At 40.0% G+C, this 21486-nt stretch overlaps 1 protein-coding gene across 1 annotated transcript; it reads left to right on the top strand.

Moving 5' to 3' along the window:
- The first annotated feature begins 5679 nt into the window (after window positions 1–5679).
- Window positions 5680–20096, top strand: LOC149176043 (uncharacterized). The gene is made up of 8 exons (XM_089421327.1): window positions 5680–6971; window positions 7257–8559; window positions 11867–11948; window positions 12038–12078; window positions 12232–12300; window positions 19597–19678; window positions 19768–19808; window positions 19962–20096. The coding sequence occupies exons 1-8, from the start codon at window positions 5680–5682 to the stop codon at window positions 20094–20096; spliced, it is 3045 nt and encodes a 1014-aa protein (XP_089277453.1).
- The last annotated feature ends 1390 nt before the right edge of the window (window positions 20097–21486 follow it).

Below are 21486 nucleotides of genomic sequence, written 5' to 3'. Positions count from 1 at the left end.
TCTCCTGGTGTGATTTTTCACCAAGGGATGGAAAATGTTGCCAACAACAGGAAAGGTGGTTGAAAATAGAAGGTAATGCAAGTTGGATTTGTAGGGAGGCATAGGGATCACTAAACCACAAGGTATGTTCCTGTCATCTGTTGGTCAGAGTAGCTGCACATCAAGACAAGCCACAAATTGAAGAAGCAATGTAGTGGCGACTGAGGCCAATTTATTTTTGTTTCCTACTATAGATATGAGCCCCTTTTCATTCTACAATGTTATAGGTCAACAATTCTCTCCAATAGGTTCCAAAACACTCAAGCTCTAAGTCACTAACCATGGTGCATCAACTTCTAGTAAGTATGAAGTTACATTGATAGGCATTAATGTGTGTCTCTTGATAAGGGTAGAAAGAAGTAGTTGAGGTTGATAATGGAAGATTTTTGGTTTTACAATTTTATAATACAATACAATACACATAATACAAAATACAGAATATACAAACAGAGATATAATGGAATATTTCCCTCCCATTAAATTTCTAGCTTGATTCGAGATTAAACCTTAAATTGAAGGTTCTCTATTTTGTCAACCAAAATTTCTATCTTCTCACCCGAGTCAAGGACTTGTGAAACCAAGTACAATTGTTACCTAAAAGTATATAAAAGTGTAGGAAAACTAGTAATTAAGATTAAGAAAACAATATATAAAATGGAAGCACATTCTGCACCCTCCAATGGACACAAATCCAACAACATGTAACCTATCCCCAAAGGATCCAAATATAGTACAAGTTGAGTAATTTCCTTCCATAAAATGAAAAAGAAAAAAATATATGTAGATGTTGGCACAAATCTATAAATGCTTGACATTAGTCTGATACCAATCTTTTATATTCTCAAATAGATTCGAGATAAATGACTGGAATAGTAGGAAAATAGTTAACTACTTTATACTAAGAGGTGATTTATTGGTTCTTGGGTAGAAGGCCATTTGTTGCAAATCATAGGAGGAAAATAGTTCTCTGCAATTTTGAAATTATTGGTTGCATTCAAATCTTTGGTTAGATGTTAAAAGCATATTTTCCCGCTAAAAATTGAACCGCTTGGAGCATCTTTCTCTATTTTTCCTTTTGAGGGAATATTGTGGTTGGATTTGTTTCAAATTTTGGGCATAAGTTGAACTTTTAAGTGTGTTTGGGTATGTGTGAGGTAGAATAAAACAATGTGTTCCTTTGAAGAAAGGACCATTGTGCCTTTTGCATAAGCCACACTCTGAATTTTGAAAAGATAGGTTATGATTCATAGGCCCTTTCATAAGTTTTTAACAATGGATAGCAAAGGGGATGCTGAAAATAAATATGATAATAGAAAAGGTGGTTGAAAATAAAATAATAATTTAACTTATATTTGTTGGGAGCATTGTTGTGTTAGGATCACAAAACCACAAGATATGTGTCTTTCCTCTGTTGGTGAGATTAATGGCACATTGAGTTGAGTACCAGGTAGTAGTGGTGGCTGAGTTTGTTTCAACGATGTACAAGGTTGATCCAACACTAGTGTGCACCTCTTTCAACTGTCACCATTGATTGCCTACTACTAAAAACTGAGCATTATGCCAGTGCTATAGTTATATGATCCCAATGCCTACCTGTGCATCTAAGTTACTGTATCATATTATCTTTAGTAATTTTTCCATCCCTTAGTGCAAACCCACAAAGGAGATTCATTCATAAAAACATTTCTACTTAAGAATGTATACAACATAGTCTAGTTTTCTAGTGTTCTTTCAATAAAAGGATTGGTCTTGTCTTCTAAGGGATACATCCTTTCCACTATATCTACAACATACCCATAATGCAATTCAGTCCACTTTCCCAATATGAAACAGAGTCAGCCATGAAATCCCCTCAAAAGGAAGACATATAAAGATGTTGCAAGGTTTATGGCATACAACAACACTTTCATAATGATAGATAGCTACGCTAAAATTTTAAGAGTGCAGACTTGAACACAACTGGGTAAGTTGTAGGTAAGAGTACAATTTGATGCATCCCTTAGAAGAAAGGACTAATGGATTGTATAGAAGATGATCCTTGAAAAATAAACTATCCCTAGATCCATAAGTACAAATGCTTTTATCAATAATCTCCTGATCTGGATTTTCACCCAGAAATGGAAAATGTTGCTAACGATAGGAAATCTGGTTGACAATAAAAGGTAATGCAAGTTGGATTTGCAAGGAGCCATATTGATCATAAAACCACAAGGTATGTTCCTGCCATCTATTGGTCAAAGTAGTTGCACATCAAGACAAGACACAGATTCAAGAAGGCAAGTAGTGGTGACTAAGGGCAATTCAATTTTTTTTCCTATTGCATAGATGAGCCCATTTTCATTCTACAATGGTATAGGTCAACAATGCTCTCCAACAGGTTCGAAACATCTGAGTCTCTCACTGACTAACCACGGTGCATCAAATTATAGTAAGTAAGAAGTTACATTGAAAGGAATTAACATCTCTCTCTCGATAAGGGCACAAAGCAATAGTTGAGGTTGATAATGAAAACTTTATGGTTTTACAATTTTATAGTACAATATAAAATACACAGACAGATATAATACATAATATAGAATACAAAATACACTCGCACACATCCATATAAATTATGGTACATGCACACCAAGGTTGTGACATCAGGGCCCAAAGACTAGTCAAACAACGTTGGGGGATAATGTCTCAAAATGCATACCAGGGGATTCTATAGTAGTAATGGTGGTCACACAAATATCTTACAAGCATAATTTAACCCATATAAAATGCTCTTAAAGAGGACCAAAATTGTTTTAAGGAATATGTTTTAGGAAGGGGCATAATGCGAACCCAATGAATTCCTCCAACAACTCCATCTCACATGCCACAACCTTCTGCACAAATGTATTTAGAGGTACAAGTTTGATACAATGTTAAATTTTGAGTTTCACTGCATGGTGGCCAGATTATAGTTAAAACCCTAAAGAAAGTAAAATGAGACTGCTTAGAATACTATCTAAATAGGGGAATTCTAAGCACCATTTATACTAATGAAAAACCCTAAATATCACAACATCACGCTATAGAGATTCGAAACAACAGATGTAAATTCCAATTGTGTAAAAAAGAGTTCTCGAAACTAGGACAGCGAGAGGAATTTGTAGTACACAATCACATATATCTTAACTTGAAAAGACTTCCACAACAAAATTTTTCCCTCCTAAAACATGTCTTTAATGAAGAACACTATCCCTCTTTATAGAACTAGAGAGCAACGGTTACAGTGAATGTCGAAAAAACCAACAACCCACATATCTTAAAGAAAGTTTTGTGACCCTAATGTGCCTAGGAGAGAGTACCCTCATGCATGGAATACACTACCTAGAATAGAATACCCACTTGAGAAAACAAAGTGTAAATATGCATGCACCTTCCAACCTTGGAAATAATGGAAAGTATAAATCTGGAAGCTCACTGAAATCATGCACTATGTCTAAGACTAAACTTACAAAAAAACCTTATTCGTCTAAAGATAGCATATGCATGGTTTCTTACTTAATTGTTGTGCATTCCTACTAGATTCTCTAGTGCACCACGAAGAAGAATGGCTTAGCAACATGTACAATCTCACAAAACACTCAATAATGGCACATGTAAAATCTAAGCTTCCTATTTTTTACAAGATTGTTCTAAGGAGTTTTTGATATATAATTCCAAAGCATTATTTATATTAAATATAGATGCAAGAGCAAGGTCCTATGTAGAAAATTGAAGATGGTGAATTGGGAGCCTATTTATATCTATGAGATGAAGGGCATTTATGGGTTGGTGCAGCTCCACAATGAACAATATAGCATAGTAAGTAACAATCAATAAAACAATGTGAGGTTGGTCTTATTTGATAGGACCACAAAAATTTAAGATCTACCAACCACTACTACCTTTACTCCACGGATAAAATGCTTCGGTATTAAGATAAATTGGTTTTATTTTCATATTATTGTGGTATTCTTGAGACTCCGATATGCACATCCATCTTATTTATCGTTGTTGTCAATAGTGGCCATGTTTACAAGGAAGAATTTGACTCTATGAATTCCATGATTACAGTATTTGAAACATTTGTACAATTTGAGATCAATTTAATAGTTTGTTGGGAGCCTTGTTTATTAGCCATATATGCCTTTTTTTTTTTGGTTTAAGCTGAAATACATTTACAGCGAAAATGGGATGAACATAGTTTACTTACCTCCAGATAGGTAGTTTACCCCTCTTCATTTTTGGGTATGATGCTTGTTTATTTACCTGAGTCATTTCACTTCTTTGAATTTCATAGTTTACTTACCTCCAGATAGGTAGTTTACCCCTCTTCATTTTTGGGTATGATGCTTGTTTATTTACCTGAGTCATTTCACTTCTTTGAATTTCAAAAAGACCGCAATCGTATTTGCAATGCCGACCTGTTGAAGAAATGATTTGTCTCTGTATAGCTCCGTCTTCTCCAATCTTTGTATGGAATCCTTTTTGCGTAGGAGTGGAGACTGGACTAGTTGAGCATTTTATCCATGGAGTAAAGGTAGTAGTGCTTGGTAGATCTTAATTTTTTGTGTTCCTAACCTGACATTGTTTTATTTGTTGTGATTTACTACGCTATATTGTTCACCGTGGAGCTTTCAATACCTTTTGGCAAGTTATATGTGTTTTTTCTACTCTAGTCAAGTGAAGCCAGTCATTGCACATATGATTAAAGGGTTTGGATGCGTGGGAATGGCCTGTAGGAACTTGCTAGGTTTTTTATTATTCTATTACTTACTTTGCACATATTTGACTGTAAAAAGTTACTGGATAAAATTATATACTATGTATGCGGCAAACAAAACGATCCAGTTTTAAACTGTTAGTCAAGAATGATTGGTGTGAGAGAATGGAACATGAGGTTTGCCGGTTCATAATTTGAACACGTCATCTCTGCTCAGTGTTTTCAGTGAGTAACAAATATGATATGTTGTGAGATTGATTTGACGAAAAGGATTCGGTGGGATTTTTTTAGTCAATAAATATTGTGTAAATTTACAAAAATTGATGTACTGAAAGTCTACACAGTGAGGCTGGAATTGCATTGTGATTTTTTACATAAGGCACCCATCAGCCTTGAACGTGGCACTCTCCTTTCTTGCATGAACCGGACATCCGGCGGAAATCCTAGCACCTGGTCCGGAAGACAGTCTTCCATCCAATAGCTCTAGGAACATGGTTCGGTGGTCGTCTTTCATCCAATAGCGTCCGTCAACCTGCTAAGGCTCTCTCGTCGTGTCGGAACATGGCCACCTGCTGGAATGTGGCACAGCTTAGTCTCATCGATCTTGCATGACTTTGGACATCTGGCGGAAAGTCTCAACACTTGTTTTTGTTATTTAATCCTCAACAAAGGAGTCTACTCGGTTTCTTCCTCCAGCCTCACGGGCTGGAGGCCTACCTTGCCACTTTTCTGTTCTGCCACCCTTCTGTTCCTGTCCTTCATGGTGATGCTGGTATCGGTGCCTTCCTTGGCTCTCCGTCTCGGGCGTGCTCGCGGCCTCCTCTCCAAGGAAGACCGACCCTATTGCTGACAGTCTCCGCTTGGAATTCCTAAATAGGAATTTCGTCGATGTTATTCCTCCCAAGATGGTTCCAACATGGAATAACAACAGAGTTGGCCGGGCGTACATTGCTAAGCGTCTAGATCGTTTCATCATCAAGGTTAGTATTATTGAGCAATGGGGTATGCCGGTCGCTAGCACAGGAAACGATTATACATCTGATCATCGCCCCATCTTCCTTGAATGGCGGGACCCAGATTATAAATTGGGTTACTCATTCAAATTTAACAGAATCTTTCTCTCTGATGAGTCCTTCAATGAACTTATAACAAAAAAATGGACGGAATTAAAACAGTCAGAGAGGAACTCTTTCTCTACTTTCCGTGAAAAGATTCAACTGCTCAGGGGGGCGGCCAAGGACTGGATAATTAAAAAGCGGGCGAAGGATAAAAAGATGCTCGATGATATTAAAAAAGAATTAAGTCTAGCTGCTTCAGCATCCATCGATTTTTTGTCTTTCGAACAGAAAAATCATATCAGAACTTGTGAGAAAATGAAACAAGATTTGTTGCTAAAAGAAGAGTTTTCCTGGAGGCTTAAAAGCAGGGCGACTTGGCTTAAGGAGGGCGACCGCAATACAAAGTTTTTCCATAACTTTGCCAATGCGAGGAGGCACAGGAACTCGATCTGGAAGATCGAAGATGAAAATGGAGGCTTCTTATATTCTCAACAGGATATCATGATGGAGGCCACAAGGTTTTTCCACAAGCAGTATAAGCGGCGGCCAAATGAGATAAATGATGTTTTTGAGATGATTGAACAGATCCCGACTATGTTTGATGATGCAGCCAATGAAGATTTTTTCAAGCCTATCTCTGCCGAGGAGCTTCATGGAGTTATAAAAAAGTTTCAAAAGGACAAAAGTCCTGGGCCGGATGGTTGGCCGATCGAATTCTTCATCCATTTCTATGACTTGTTCAAAAATGATTTGCTGGGGATGGTGGATGCCTCCCGTATGTCGGGGAATATAAACAACGCCCTCACAGCTACATTCATTGCGCTTATTCCCAAAAAGGATCGGTCTGAGTCGTTTGCTGACTACAAGCCAATAGCACTATGTAATATTCTCTTTAAAATCATTTCAAAGATTATAGCAGAAAGACTGAAACCGATCCTCAACTCTTTCATTTCCAGGGATCAACATGCCTTTTTAAAACACAGGAGCATTCTAGATGCAGTTGCCTCGACTCAGGAGTGTCTTTTCTCTGTCTCAACAAAAAACATTGATGCTGCTATTCTGAAGGTTGATTTGGAGAAGGCTTATGATTGTGTGGATTGGGGGTTCCTTCGTATCCTCCTGGCAAAGATAGGTCTGAGGTCTCAAGGAATAAATTGGGTGATGGCCTGCGTAGAGAACGTTCAATACTCAGTCATCATAAATGGCTCTCCTTCATCTTTTTTTTAGGCTGAGAGAGGACTGCGCCAAGGCTGTCCTCTCTCCCCACTTCTCTTCATCCTGGTTATGAATTCCCTCAGCTCACAGATTAACAAAGCTGTTGCCGATCATCGATGTGCTCCGATCAAGATATGCAAAAATATCTCTCTCTCTCACAATCTATTTGTTGATGACATTCTTTTATTTTCCATGCTCTCTAAATCCAGCTGGTTATGCCTTCACGGTATCTTTCAGAAATTTCAAGCTGCAACGGGCCTGATCATCAATAAGACCAAATCATTTCTGTATCACAACGACTCAAATATGGAATTAGCGCTATGGATTGCAGCTTTATTTGGTATAAATTTGGCTTCAATTAAAGATGGCTTCAAATACTTGGGCTTCTTCCTCAAGCCTAAAGGGAACCACATACAGGACTGGTCTTGGCTGATCGACCGGTTTTATAACAAAATTTCGAGATGGGAGATGCGATTTTTATCCTTGGGAGGCAGACTTATACTGGTTAAATCTGTTCTTTCACAACTTGCGGTTTATTGGGCTCATCTGTATTTTTTGCCTGCTTCTACTGTTAGAAAAATGATCTCAATATCTGCAAAGTTTCTATGGAGTGGTCGTTCTCATAGTTCCAAGATCCACCTTGTGAAGATGGAAGCTATCTCTCGGCCGAAGAAATCTGGCGGGTGGGGTCTCTTACACATGCGGTCATTTGGCAAGGCCCTCCTCTGTAATTCCATCCATAAAGGCATCAGTGGAGAAGGCAAATGGAGCTCTATTATTAATCAAAAATACTTAAAAGGCAAGCCCTTAGTTTACTGGTACAGGAAGAGATCTCTGGGCTCGGGAAGAGGATCATCCATCTGGCGCGGCTTTAGAAAGGTACAGGATCTCTTCTTTCTCTTTCTACGATGGCGCATCTCAACTGGCTCCAGCATACTAATTGGGCTCGACTCCACGGTTTTTGGCTTGGAAAAAATGCTCTCTCCTGATCTCATCTCGTTTCTGCAAACAAGGGGTCACTTCACATGGAATTCTCTGATTCAGTCTTGGTCCTCTACTTCGCCAATATGGAAGGATGCCGAGGTCCTTCGTCTCCCTCTCTCTATGCGACAGATTTGGGATGCGGCGGTCAAGCATTTCAATGAAAAGGGCATTAAAAAGACAGGGTCCAAAGATGCATTGGTATGGTCAGCGCCGACTTCAACTCAGCCAGTTCGCGTCAAGGATTTATATGAAGTTGCATTGGAAAACCTTCAGCCAAGACCCTCTCCTATTTTTCCAGCGAAATTTTGGAAAGCCACAGGCCCGCTCAAGGCAATATTATTTTCGTGGTTGATGTTCTCCAATCGGAACCTCACATGGGAGGTGCTCCAGCGAAAGGGATGGGCTGGTCCAGGCAGATGTGTCATGTGTTGCCAGGCTTCAGAAACCAATGCCCACATGTTCTTCCACTGCCCAGCAACGGCGCAAATATGGTATGATCTCTCCGTTTCTCATGGTTTTCCTCACCAGGTTTTCTCTTCTGTACAGGAGGGATTCATGTGGTGGAGTGCCCAGCGTCCAGAATGGAGATCTCTTTTTATCATCACGTGTTGGTGTCTCTGGAAGTGGAGGAATGCTTGCATCTTCCAGGACTCCAAGTCCCCTATCGCCTCTACGCTGGTTGTTATATCTGCAATGCTTCAACAGGCTTGAATAATTTTGGCTCCGCTCTTTATGTTTTCATTTATCTGGATCTATCTCTTCTTCTTATATAGTTTAATTGTTGCACCATGCGGAACTTCTTCCACATCTTTTTGGAAGCTTATCTTGGTTATGTTTTGTTTTTCTCTGGATATCCTCATATGGTTCATGTTACAGGCCTGTATCAGCGGGCTTATGTGTTTTGGCTCTATATGTACCTGTTCATTATATTTCCTTAATATAATATATCTTGATTTTCTCTCTGAAAAAAAAAAGGTATGACCTCAATTTGTAAGCCTCAGTTCAATATAAAATTCTTAAACTAGTAATAAAATAAAAACCCAAGAGAGAAAAGGACAACAAATTGATAAACTTATTTTCATTCCTCTAATTACACGAGCTACCGAACCCTAAGCCAACTAAAAATCCAACATCAATATAGCGAACGAAATGTAAAAATTAAAGCTGCAAAATGCAGATTTGGGGAAAATATTTTAATTTTTTTTGTTTGAACAAAATTAAAATACCTTTCGACATGAATTCAACCATGGAGGGCAGGGCGCTAAAATTGTTATTCGTGTGTAACGCGACCCCCATTTGCAGGGACGAAGTTTTAAGTTCTGACGAGCGTCCATTTTCCGAGATCATCTTCAACAGGGACCACACGCCACATTGGCACCTCCTTCCTTGCTCCCATCCCATTCATTCATTCTGAAATCAGACCGTGCCACTGACATCCGAGATTAATTTCATCACTCGAAATCCTCAAAATTTGGTTGAATTTGCAAATAATATTTGTAAACCACGTTGTGGAGGAAAATGTCTCACTGGAAGAGTTTATGGCGGGAGCTTTTGAACATGAAGATTTCATTTAATAACAGTTTCTCATGGTAGCAGCCTGGTACGTGGATGACTTATGTAACCATCCCCAAATAATACTATTATATTAAATTTGTTCAAAGTATTATCCATGTATTGGAAGAGTCTTTCAAAGTAATACAATATGTGTATTATATTGATATTAATATTATATTATATTATATTATATTATATTATATTATATTAGGTTGTTTTTTTTAATTTAATACGGAAGGATTTTTATTAATATAAAAAAATTTACATTAATAGCATATGATAGAACCAGTTTAAAAATGGCAATAGACAAATTAGGTTTAGGATGGCCATGAAACAAAGTCCATAACACATATAGGAAATTAAAAAATAGAGACATTGGAATCTCACAGATTGGGATTGCTCACCACTACATCTTTTCTTTCCTTTCTTCTTTGTTACTTTGATCTAACCTTCTAGAGGTCTAGCTATCAAAGCCACCTTAAGATTGTTTTGGCAATCCAAAGAGGCATATTTGTCAGAGTATGAAGAGGTTGATTCATGGGAGTGCTTCATGGCATCGATCGGAATATTGTTACTAAGTTCTTCTCTTTTGGCTAACAAAACTAGGATCTCCTAATATCCTTCACGAGGCTTTTGGAGATGTGAATCTTGGGCCTTGTCCAATGTGAGATGTCATCATCAGACTCGTCATCTTCCTGATCCAAGGAAGACGAATCCTCCTCTTCTTGAGGAGGCGGGCCACATGGATTTTATACTTTAGATATGGGCTTCTGTTTTATTAGTTTTTGAGAACAAGAGATATGAAGATGACTTGTTTTATGGCAAAGTTGAAACAAAAAAGTGGTGTTCTCATAGTGAAGTTGTTGGGTGCATCACTTATTTTTAAATTAATTTTTCCATGAAATCTAATGTTGATGTTGAGTTCTATGCAAATCCTGTCATAGGTGAAGACTCCACACTAGATTCATGAGGGATATGCAGCCAGAAAACAACCCAAGGTGTTTCTAATACCCAAAAAGACTAAAGAATGCCATAGATGGGCCAACAAATTTAGGAGCCTAACCTAAATGGGTAGCCTTGTGATCATAGTTGTGGACGGGTCAAAATCTGTGAACCAAGGGGCAAGGAATAGCCCAACTTTTCCCCAACCAATGCCCCTTAGAAAGAACATTTTGATAATTTGCATCACTGTCAATAATGATGATGAATAAGCCCTTGGAACATAAGAGGACCTTGCATGCCTTGGTCCAAGTTGAATGGGTCCATTGGTAAAGGTTTGTTGTACATGGCCATAGCCCATTGAAACAACAAATGAGGCCACTACCTACGAACAACTCATAGATTCTATCCAGATATGGATGAGTGATTTCCATGGAAGGAACATCCTCAACTTTGTCTATTATAAAAGGACTCTGAGCAACATGGTTCTGAGCCAACTTCCCAAGGGCATGGGATGTTTCTAGGGTGGCTCTGCACTTTGGGGATCTTAATTCAGACCTCGTCTTTTGTCACACCAACGTTCACATACACATAATTTTTTTTTTTACTATATACCTCATTTAAAGAACTTGCTATATAACACATGATTTTCCAACCTTTATGTATACACGTATGTTTAATTATTACCATACGCATGCCACGTATTTATAGCTGATTAGCCTATGTTTTGATTACTGTTGTAACCCCGGTTTATATAAGCTACGTGGCTATATATACACTGTCGTACGGGTTTTGTGTACGCATTGACTTCATGTAGAAGCCAGCTATTAGACCACCAGTTCTACAGTGAATATTAATGTGGCATCGGGCTTTGGCGGTCCTGTCGCAGCCCTTGCAGGTGCCAACTCACTCTTGCCTTAATGACTTCAGTCCTTAACGAGGCAGGTGGCAAGGTTTGGCTCCTTTGGCCATGTGACATCTCGGTCACAGTGATCTCGACCTTTACGCTTTGTATTCCCGCCTTGCATAGACGGTCAGGATCTCACCCTTGGATCAAAGGGCTGAGATGCACTCAAGGGTTTAAGTCCTTACAAAACCTCATCTGCACGTTCTCGGGGTTTATTCATTCGTTCGGCCTTTTCGGCTCCGTCTCGACGTTCATCCTCTGGTTCAACCCCACCCATGCTATCTTCTTCACCTGCAATTGCTGCGAAAGCTGTGAAGTGCCTGACACTAATCCAGCACAGGTATATGGGACCTCGACTCTTAAATCTATTGCATATATTTACAGTTCTGATTATCTGTAACGATCTCTTATGGTTTGTTTTCTCTTTGCTTACAGGGCGCGCAGTTGGGCTATCCGAACCCCTCTGGTGGTGCCAAGGCGGTTATACATGCTGGTTCCACCCTCTCGGCGGCCACAGGTATGCCCTCAGATTCTTATTTGCTTTGCCCCTGTCCACAAGAGCTCGCGGACCATCGATTTGAGTTGTTTAAAATTATGATTGTGCAGACCGCTGTTCGAATGAGGGTCTCTTCGCATCGATTGCCGAGGTATTCTCCACAGAGAACCCTCACAATTTGCACTTAGGTTTTCTTTTGTGTTCTGGTCAAGTCCATGACCCGTCCTATTGAGATGTTATCCACGGCGGAACTCTCCTGAGTTCTGTTGTATGTATTTAAGGACTTATTTTGTTTGTAATGCAGCCCCTTGTGGCATACTCAGATTTTTGGTTTACCATATCTAATCTTGGACATGTGACATCGGATCTGGCCGTAACGCGCAGATCTGGCTAACGGGTTCAGGTTCTGTTTGAGGTTTTCCCGTTATTTAATGTATGAACAGTTCTATTCTTCCAAGATTTCGCCATTCGGGTTTTGTTCTTTTGTGTTTTATATATGGAACCCTTGCAATTTATGCATGGACTACGACTCTATCTGAGCCTTTAGGGAAATTTACGTTTTGCACCTTATATGAATATAATCTGTGTATTTAACCATGCTAGAGCAGTGCATGGAGGTTATGTTTTTATTACTGGTTTCGCTCGTCTCCACGACGGCAACCTCATGGATTATCTCAGGTTATGATGACTGCTTCGAATCATTCGTTTTGTATTCTCTATACGACTGATGTGTTTGCTAAGCTTGTTCAGTATGTACAATATGCATTTGGATGGTTATAAGGAAAGATATTATACTTTCCCCTTTCTTGTGAGAATGTCGAAGTAAATGCATGCCTGATTTTCCTCTTTGAAGTAACATGTACAGGATTACTTGAATATACATATTCATAACTTGTTTCATTTATCGCTCTAAATGAACTGGGTTCTCTGATATTGAGTCCGTGAGCACTGTAACTTAATAATGTGGTTTGATGGAATACAATATGATTCCCGTTCTCTGTTTTGCATAGTTTACAGATTAGACTCTGTTCATCTGAAGTAGTTTATTTGTTTCTTTATATATCACAATCATTTATTCTAAATAACTGTAGCCGTCGACGAGATAGCATCCAACTGCCGTCGGTGCTCTCTACCCAGACTCAGAGGTTCTAACCTCGTTCCTGTCGACGCATTCAAGTATCTGCTTGATTATTTATCAAGGTGTTCAATACTATTTATTCCACTGTTAGTTTTTCTTCTATTGTTAAACAGTGATTTGGTCTTTCGGACGAGGTTATATCATGACCGTTATTCAATAACCAGTTTTTGATTAACCTCCCATTGTGCCAATATCCAGTCTTTAACTATATACATTTATGTAGCTTTAACTACAGTGCGACTAATTCAGACCATGTCTATTGAATGACAATCTGTCCCTTAACTTAGAACTACATCTGTGCAGTTATATTATTATTATGATAGTAACTAGGAAAATGGACTTAGTTCCTGTTTGTCTACTGTAAATTCACTGTATATTCATAATCAATCAGGGACTCTGCAGTTTGAAACCGTACCTGGTTCACCAGAGTCGGGAATGGGTTCTCAAACAAGTCACCTGTGCTTGATTCTGCTCTTCCACCCAGCCATGAGATCCATCCCTCAGACGGAATTCTCCCCCCGAGCCATCTTGCAGGCCTTAAGCCCTCAACAAGATTTGTGCACTTTGTGCTTGGTTATCTGGTCCTAACCAGACTTAACCAGTTCTTCTTTTCTTTTCCTTTTTCCTCTTCTTGAGAAAGGTCTCTTCTGTCTGTCCCCACAGCACAGAACTTCCTCCCTACAGCCAGGACTTTTCCTGTTTGGGAGGGTAGTTTCCATCAGTTATTATAACTGATCTCTTTCTTTTAAATCCACCTCCTAGAGGCTGCCAACATTTCAAGAAAATATTTAAATTACATTTAATAAAATATTTTGTCACAGTTTTGTTTTTAAAACATAAACAACAACTGTCTTTTACCACAGTACATTTTCACATTTACATAGTCTGGGGTCATTACATCTCCCCCTCCTGTGATTGGACATTGTCCCGATGTCTATCTCCCTTAAACAAATTCGGGTAAGCTTCTCTAAGGAGTTCCCCATCCTCCCAAGTGGCCTCTTCAGGCCCATAGTGCTGCCACTGCACTTTAGCTTGGAAAATAACCCGTTTCCGCAGCCACACTTCTCTCCGGTCGAGAATGGTCAGTGGTTCGACCAGAACCTCGCCTTCCGGCTCGACCTGCAATCAGCAACAGATTTAGTTATTTTCTTATTTAGGAACAAAGCTTATCTAGAATGACCAGATTAATTCTTACCCGAACATTCTGCCATTGAATCACATGTTTAGGATTGTAGACGTATTGTTTTAACACGGAAACGTGAAAAACATTATGGATCCTAATATGGCTTGGTAGGGCGAGTTGATAAGCTACCGGCCCCACCCTTGCCAAGATTTGAAAAGGTCCAAAATAGCGAGGTGCAAGTTTGGCACACCCGCTCCACTGCAAAGTACTCCTTCTGGGTTGAATTCTAACAAACACATGGTCCCCAACCTGGAATTCTTTGAACCTTCTCTTTCGATCAAAAAACTTTTATGTCTGTCCTGAGCGGCTTTTAAGTTGGTACGCACTTTTTTTACCGTGTCTTCCATTTCCTTGAGCATTTCAGGACCAATTCGTAACCTATCCTCAGGTCCACTCCAACTTGAGGGTGTGCGGCACTTCCGCCCATACAGCACCTCAAAAGGACTCAACTGTGTTGAGGAATGATACCCATTGTTATATGCAAACTCGACCAGGTGGAGGTATTCCTCCCATTGAGTTGGTTTCATCATAACACATGCTCTCAGCATGTCCTCCACTACTTGATTCACTCGTTCCGTCTGGCCATCAGTCTGGGGATGATAAGTTGTGCTAAAGTTCAGCTGTGTTCCCAGTTCAGCAAACAATGTCCTCCAAAAGGTTGATGTGAACTTAACATCACGATCAGAGATAATTACCTTCGGAAGTCCATGCAATTTGAACACATTTTGCATGAAAATATGAGCAATTTTCACAGCCTTATACGTTGATTGCACAGGTATGAAGTGTGTTGCCTTACTTAACTTATCCACTACCACCATAATGGAATCATTATTTTTCTTCGTTCGAGGAAATCCGGTTATAAAGTCCATGGAAATAGTCTCCCATTTCCATTCCGGAATGGGTAAGGGTTGTAGCAGCCCTGCTGGATGCAGATGCTCTGCCTTAATCTGTTGACATTCTAGACATCGTGCTAGATACTCGGCTACCTCCTTCTTCATTTTTGGCCAGTAATATTCTTTTCGAAGTGCGGTAACCATTTTCTGGTACCCTGGGTGCCCAGTGTAATGGCTGATATGAAATTCGTCCAGAATCAGCTTCTTAAGACTATCTTCATTGGGTACATACAACTTTTTATTAAAATACAGCATTCCGGCATCATCTAGCTCATACCCCTGTTGTATTTCCTTACCAGAAAGTTGTTGTACTTGTTGTTTAATTTGCTGGTAAACAACATCTTGATCAGCCACTGTTTTTATCCTTTCAAGTAGGGTACTCTGCCATTTACTAACTGAAATCTTGCACATGCATTGTACCTTTCGACTCAATGCATCCGCTACTCGGTTCTCCTTCCCCTTTAAATGCTTAATTTCAAAATCAAACCCGCTTAAGAAGTCGGCCCAACGAGCTTGTCTCGCATTTAAAGTGGGTTGGCTGAAATAGTTTGTTAAGCCGTGGTGATCTGTTAACAGCAGAAATTTTCTTCCCAAAAGGTAGTGTCGCCACATTTTCAGGGCATGAATAACAGCTGCCAGCTCCAAGTCGTAAGCAGAATATTTCTGCTCATGTTCCTTCAGTTTCCTTGATTCATATGCAATTACTCTTCCTTCTTGCATCAGCACTCCTCCCACACCTTCTTTACTTGCATCAGTACAGACCACGTAATCCTTATTAGGATCAGCTATGCTTAATATGGGCGCGGTGGTGAGTAAGTGCTTGAGCTGTTCAAAGCTCTGCTGACATTCTGAGGTCCACTTAAATACCTTTCCCTTCTTTTGTAAGGAGGTGATAGGGTATGCTACCCTTGAAAAGCCTTCCACAAATCTTCTGTAATAACCTGCTAGCCCCATAAAGGACCTAATATCTGCCACGTCCTTTGGTATGGGCCACTCCATTATAGTTCTGATTTTCTCAGGGTCAACTGCAATTCCTTCCTTTGTGATTACATGGCCTAAGTATTGTATTTCCTCCTTAAAGAAATCACACTTACTAAACTTTGCATATAATTGATGTTCTCGCAAACTTTGCAACACCAATCTGAGGTGTTCTTCATGCTCCTTCCTTGATCGGGAGTAAATTAGAATGTCATCTATGAATATCAACACAAATTTATCTAAGAACCTGTGAAACACACTGTTCATCAAACACATGAAGGTAGCAGGTGCATTGGTCAGACCAAAAGGTAGCACCACGAATTCATAATGGCCATACCGCGTTCTGAAAGCTGTCTTAGCGATATCCTCTTCTTTAATTCTGATCTGATGATATCCAGATCGCAGATCGATCTTAGAGAATACCGTTGCCCCCTTCACTTGGTCAAAAAGTTCATCTATCCTAGGCAAAGGATATTTATTTTTAATCGTGAGCTTATTCAGCTGACGATAATCAATGCACATCCAAAAAGTTCCATCTTTCTTTTTGACAAATAACACTGGGGCTCCCCAGGGTGATACACTGGGACGGATGTAATTTTTATCTAGCAGCTCCTGCAGTTGCATTTTTAATTCTGTTAGTTCTGGTACACTCATTCGGTATGGTGCCCGTGACACGGGTGCTGCCCCCAGAATTAATTCAATGGTGAAGTCCACATCTCTTTTAGGTGGTAATCCCGGTACTTCCTCGGGAAAAACATCTGCAAATTCTTGTACCACCGGAATGTTACCCAGCGTAGCAGTTTTTTCTTTCTGATTTGCGTAACCCACCTGAATAGCGTAAATTTGACATTTCTTTCTGATGCATTTAGCTAACTGAGATGCTGTAATGGGTCGAATCTGTACGGGATGCTTGATTCCTTGTAATTCCTGCTGCTCTCCACGGTCATCCTTATAGTAAATGGTTTTTGTCTTGCAATTTACTAAGGACCAGTGCTTCTCCAGCCAATCCATCCCGATCAGGATGTCATATGAACCCAAAGGTAGTATGTTCAAGTCTACCACTATTGGCTGCCCTGCTATGGTTAGAGAGCAGTTATTTATCTTGGCCAAGACCCGTCTCTTGGCTCCTGTAGCTATCTGTACCAACCATGGATTCCTGAATTTTTCAGATTGTAACTTACATTGTTCTACTATCTTTGGGCTAACATAACTTAAAGTAGCTCCTAGATCTATAAGAACAGCTATAGAAAGGTTTGAAATTTTACCTTCAAATTCAACCATGGTCGGTTGGTATTCCGCTTGGCGGTCCTCCAAAGCTGCATTAATTTTGGGTACATTACGTGCCACGTCCCCAACGGTCGAAGCTTCATGAATTTGGGATATCTGGTCTGTCCCCTTTCGCTGTGGGCAGTTTTTAACATAGTGAGGTCCTCCACAGCCCCAGCATTGAACTGGGGGTCTGGTCATCCCTTCGCCTTCTGGTCTAACAGGCTGCTCACTTGCTCTAGATTCACTTATTGGCCTAGATCGGGGCGCATTCTTTGCAACAGATCTACTGCTCAATCCTTTACCAGCTCCCTTACTTCCATTGCTGCGACCTCCCTTGCTGCTCCCAACCATCCGACTACCCTTTTTTTCATTCCATCTTTTGTTTGAAGTATCCCCCTTCTGTTTATTCTGCTGGTAGCAGATCCTTGCTTTACGAATAGCCTCATCCATGGTCCTAGGATTGTCAAACTCAATCCTCTCTCTTATATACGAAGGTAAGCTGCTCACAAACCTTTGTACCTTGGCCTTTTCCTCTTTGATATAAGGTACATAACGTAACAGAGAGGTAAAGCGATTAATGAACTCGTCCATAGTCTGTTGTCCCAATCTTAAATCATGGAATTCTCTTGCCTTTTCATCGTAGAAGCGTTCAGTCAAGTACCTTTCTTTGAAGTATTTCTGAAACTTCTCCCAGGTAATGGTCCGTTCGCTTACCCCCTTGACAATCTTGATTTCCTCCCACCACAAGGTTGCCTTACCTTGTAACTGGAAGATAGCTAATCTCGCCTTCAAGTTATGATCATACTTGTACAACTGAAAATATTTATTCATATTTATTAACCAAGCTTCAGCTGCTTCCTCCTATTCGCCATCAAAATGTGGGGGTTTAATTTTTCGAAATTCTCCCTGCAACTCCATTCTCTGACGTTTTGAAGTTTGCTGCTCTGGTACATTGTCAGAATGATCCTCTTTGCCTTCTGAATTTTCAGGTTCAATCTGATAGTTTTGTTCTTCTATCATCCTCTGCTGTTCCGCGCTGGGGTTAGATAGAGGTGGATTTTGCCTATCCGACAAACTCTTCAGAATCCTTTCTTGTTCAACTGTCAAACGTGCGTTGTCTTCTCGCAACCATGCCATCTCATTTTTCAACTCTTGAACAGTTTCCAGTATTGCAAGATTGGTACTTCGTGTTTCCTCACCCAATTGTACCCACAGCTCTGGGTTCTCTCGAGGGTTACTGCCGGTTCCTTGCATTTCGTCTCCTTTCTGGTTTAACTGTTAGCTGTTGTAATTTTGTGTTTCACCCCTAAATAGATAGAACAACGGTTAAGTAAATTATTAACTTACATACATATGCATGGTGTATGCTACTGCACAGTGAAACATGTTTTGCTTGAGGCCACAGTGTTGAAACTGGGCTCTGATACCAATTTGTCACACCAACGTTCACATACACATAAATTTTTTTTTTTACTATATACCTCATTTAAAGAACTTGCTATATAACACATGATTTTCCAACCTTTATGTATACACGTATGTTTAATTATTACCATACGCATGCCACGTATTTATAGCTGATTAGCCTATGTTTTGATTATTGTTGTAACCCCGGTTTATATAAGCTACGTGGCTATATATACACTGTCGTACAGGTTTTGTGTACGCATTGACTTCATGTAGAAGCCAGCTATTAGACCACCAGTTCTACAGTGAATATTAATGTGGCATCGGGCTTTGGCGGTCCTGCCGCAGCCCTTGCAGGTGCCAACTCACTCTTGCCTTAATGACTTCAGTCCTTAACGAGGCAGGTGGCAAGGTTTGGCTCCTTTGGCCATGTGACATCTCGGTCACAGTGATCTCGACCTTTATGCTTTGTATTCCCGCCTTGCATAGACGGTCAGGATCTCACCCTTGGATCAAAGGGCTAAGATGCACTCAAGGGTTTAAGTCCTTACAAAACCTCATCTGCACGTTCTCGGGGTTTATTCATTCGTTCGGCCTTTCCGGCTCCATCTCGACGTTCATCCTCTGGTTCAACCCCACCCGCGCTATCTTCTTCACCTGCAATTGCTGCGAAAGCTGTGAAGTGCCTGACACTAATCCAGCACAGGTATATGGGACCTCGACTCTGAAATCTATTGCATATATTTACAGTTCTGATTATCTGTAACGATCTCTTATGGTTTGTTTTCTCTTTGCTTACAGGGCTCGCAGTTGGGCTATCCGAACCCCTCTGGTGGTGCCAAGGCGGTTATACATGCTGGTTCCACCCTCTCAGCGGCCACAGGTATGCCCTCAGATTCTTATTTGCTTTGCCCCTGTCCACAAGAGCTCGCGGACCATCGATTTGAGTTGTTTAAAATTATGATTGTGCAGACCGCTGTTCGAATGAGGGTCTCTTTGCATCGATTGCCGAGGTATTCTCCACAGAGAACCCTCACAATTTTCACTTAGGTTTTCTTTTGTGTTCTGGTCAAGTCCATGACCCGTACTATTGAGATGTTATCCACGGCGGAACTCTCCTGAGTTTTGTTGTATGTATTTAAGGACTTATTTTGTTTGTAATACAGCCCCTTGCGGCATACTCAGATTTTTGGTTTACCATATCTAATTTTGGACATGTGACTTTGGATCTGGCCGTAACGTGCAGATCTGGCGAACGGGTTCAGGTTCTGTTTGAGGTTCTCCCGTTATTTAATGTATGAACAGTTCTATTCTTCCAAGATTTTACCATTCGGGTTTTGTTCTTTTGTGTTTTATATATGGAACCCTTGCAATTTATGCATGGACTATGATTCTATCTGAGCCTTCAGGGCAATTTACGTTTTGCACCTTATATAAATATAATCTGTGTATTTAACCATGCTAGAGCAGTGCATGGAGGTTATGTTTTTATTACTGGTTTCGCTCGTCTCCACAAAGGCAACCTCATGGATTATCTCAGGTTATGATGACTGCTTCGAATCATTCGTTCTGTATTCTCTATACAACTAACGTGTTTGCTAAGCTTGTTCAGTATGTACAATATGCATTTGGATGGTTATAAGGAAAGATATTATACTTTCCCCTTTCTTATGAGAATGTCGAAGTAAATGCATGCCTGATTTTCCTCTTTGAAGTAACATGTACAGGATTACTTGAATATACATATTCATAACTTGTTTCATTTATCACTCTAAATGAACTGGGTTCTCTGATATTGAGTCCGTGAGCACTGTAACTTAATAATGTGGTTTGATGGAATACAATATGATTCCCGTTCTCTGTTTTTCATAGTTTACAGATTAGACTCTGTTCATCTGAAGTAGTTTATTTGTTTCTTTATATATCACAGTCATTTATTCTAAATAACTGTAGCCGTCGACGAGATAGCATCCAACTGCCATCGGTGCTCTCTACCCCGACTCAGAGGTTCTAACCTCGTTCCTGTCGACACATTCAAGTATCTGCTTGATTATTTATCAAGGTGTTCAATACTATTTATTCCACTGTTAGTTTTTCTTCTATTGTTAAATAGTGATTTGGTCTTTTGGACGAGGTTATATCATGACCGTTATTCAATAACCAGTTTTTGATTAACCTCCCCTTGTGCCAATATCCAGTCTTTAACTATATACATTTATGTAGCTTTAACTACAATGCGACTAATTCAGACCATGTCTATTGAATGACAATCTGTCCCTTAACTTAGAACTACATCTGTGCAGTTATATTATTATTATGACAATAACTAGGAAAATGGACTTAGTTCCTGTTTGACTACTGTAAATTCACAGTATTTTCATATTCAATCAGGGACTCTGCAGTTTGAAACCGTACCTAGTTCACCAGAGTCAGGAATGGGCTCTCAAACAAGTCACCTGTGCTTTGATTTTGCTCTACCACCCAGCCATGAGATCCATCTCTCAGACGGAATTCTCCCCCCGAGCCATCTTGCAGGCCTCAAGCCCTCAACAAGATTTGTGCACTTTGTGCTTGGTTATCTAGTCCTAACCACACTTAACCAGTTCTTCTTTTCTTTTCCTTTTTCCTCTTCTTGAGAAAGGTCTCTTCTGTCTGTCCCCACAGCACAGAACTTCCTCCCTACAGCCAGGA

This window comes from Pinus tabuliformis, chromosome 4_1 (assembly GCF_031772625.1).
Source record: "Pinus tabuliformis cultivar Carrire ecotype Pingquan chromosome 4_1, CPIR1, whole genome shotgun sequence".
Lineage (NCBI taxonomy): Eukaryota > Viridiplantae > Streptophyta > Pinopsida > Pinales > Pinaceae > Pinus > Pinus tabuliformis.
The sequence above is the reverse complement of the archived record's forward strand: the minus strand, read 5'-3'. Positions and strand labels throughout refer to the sequence as shown.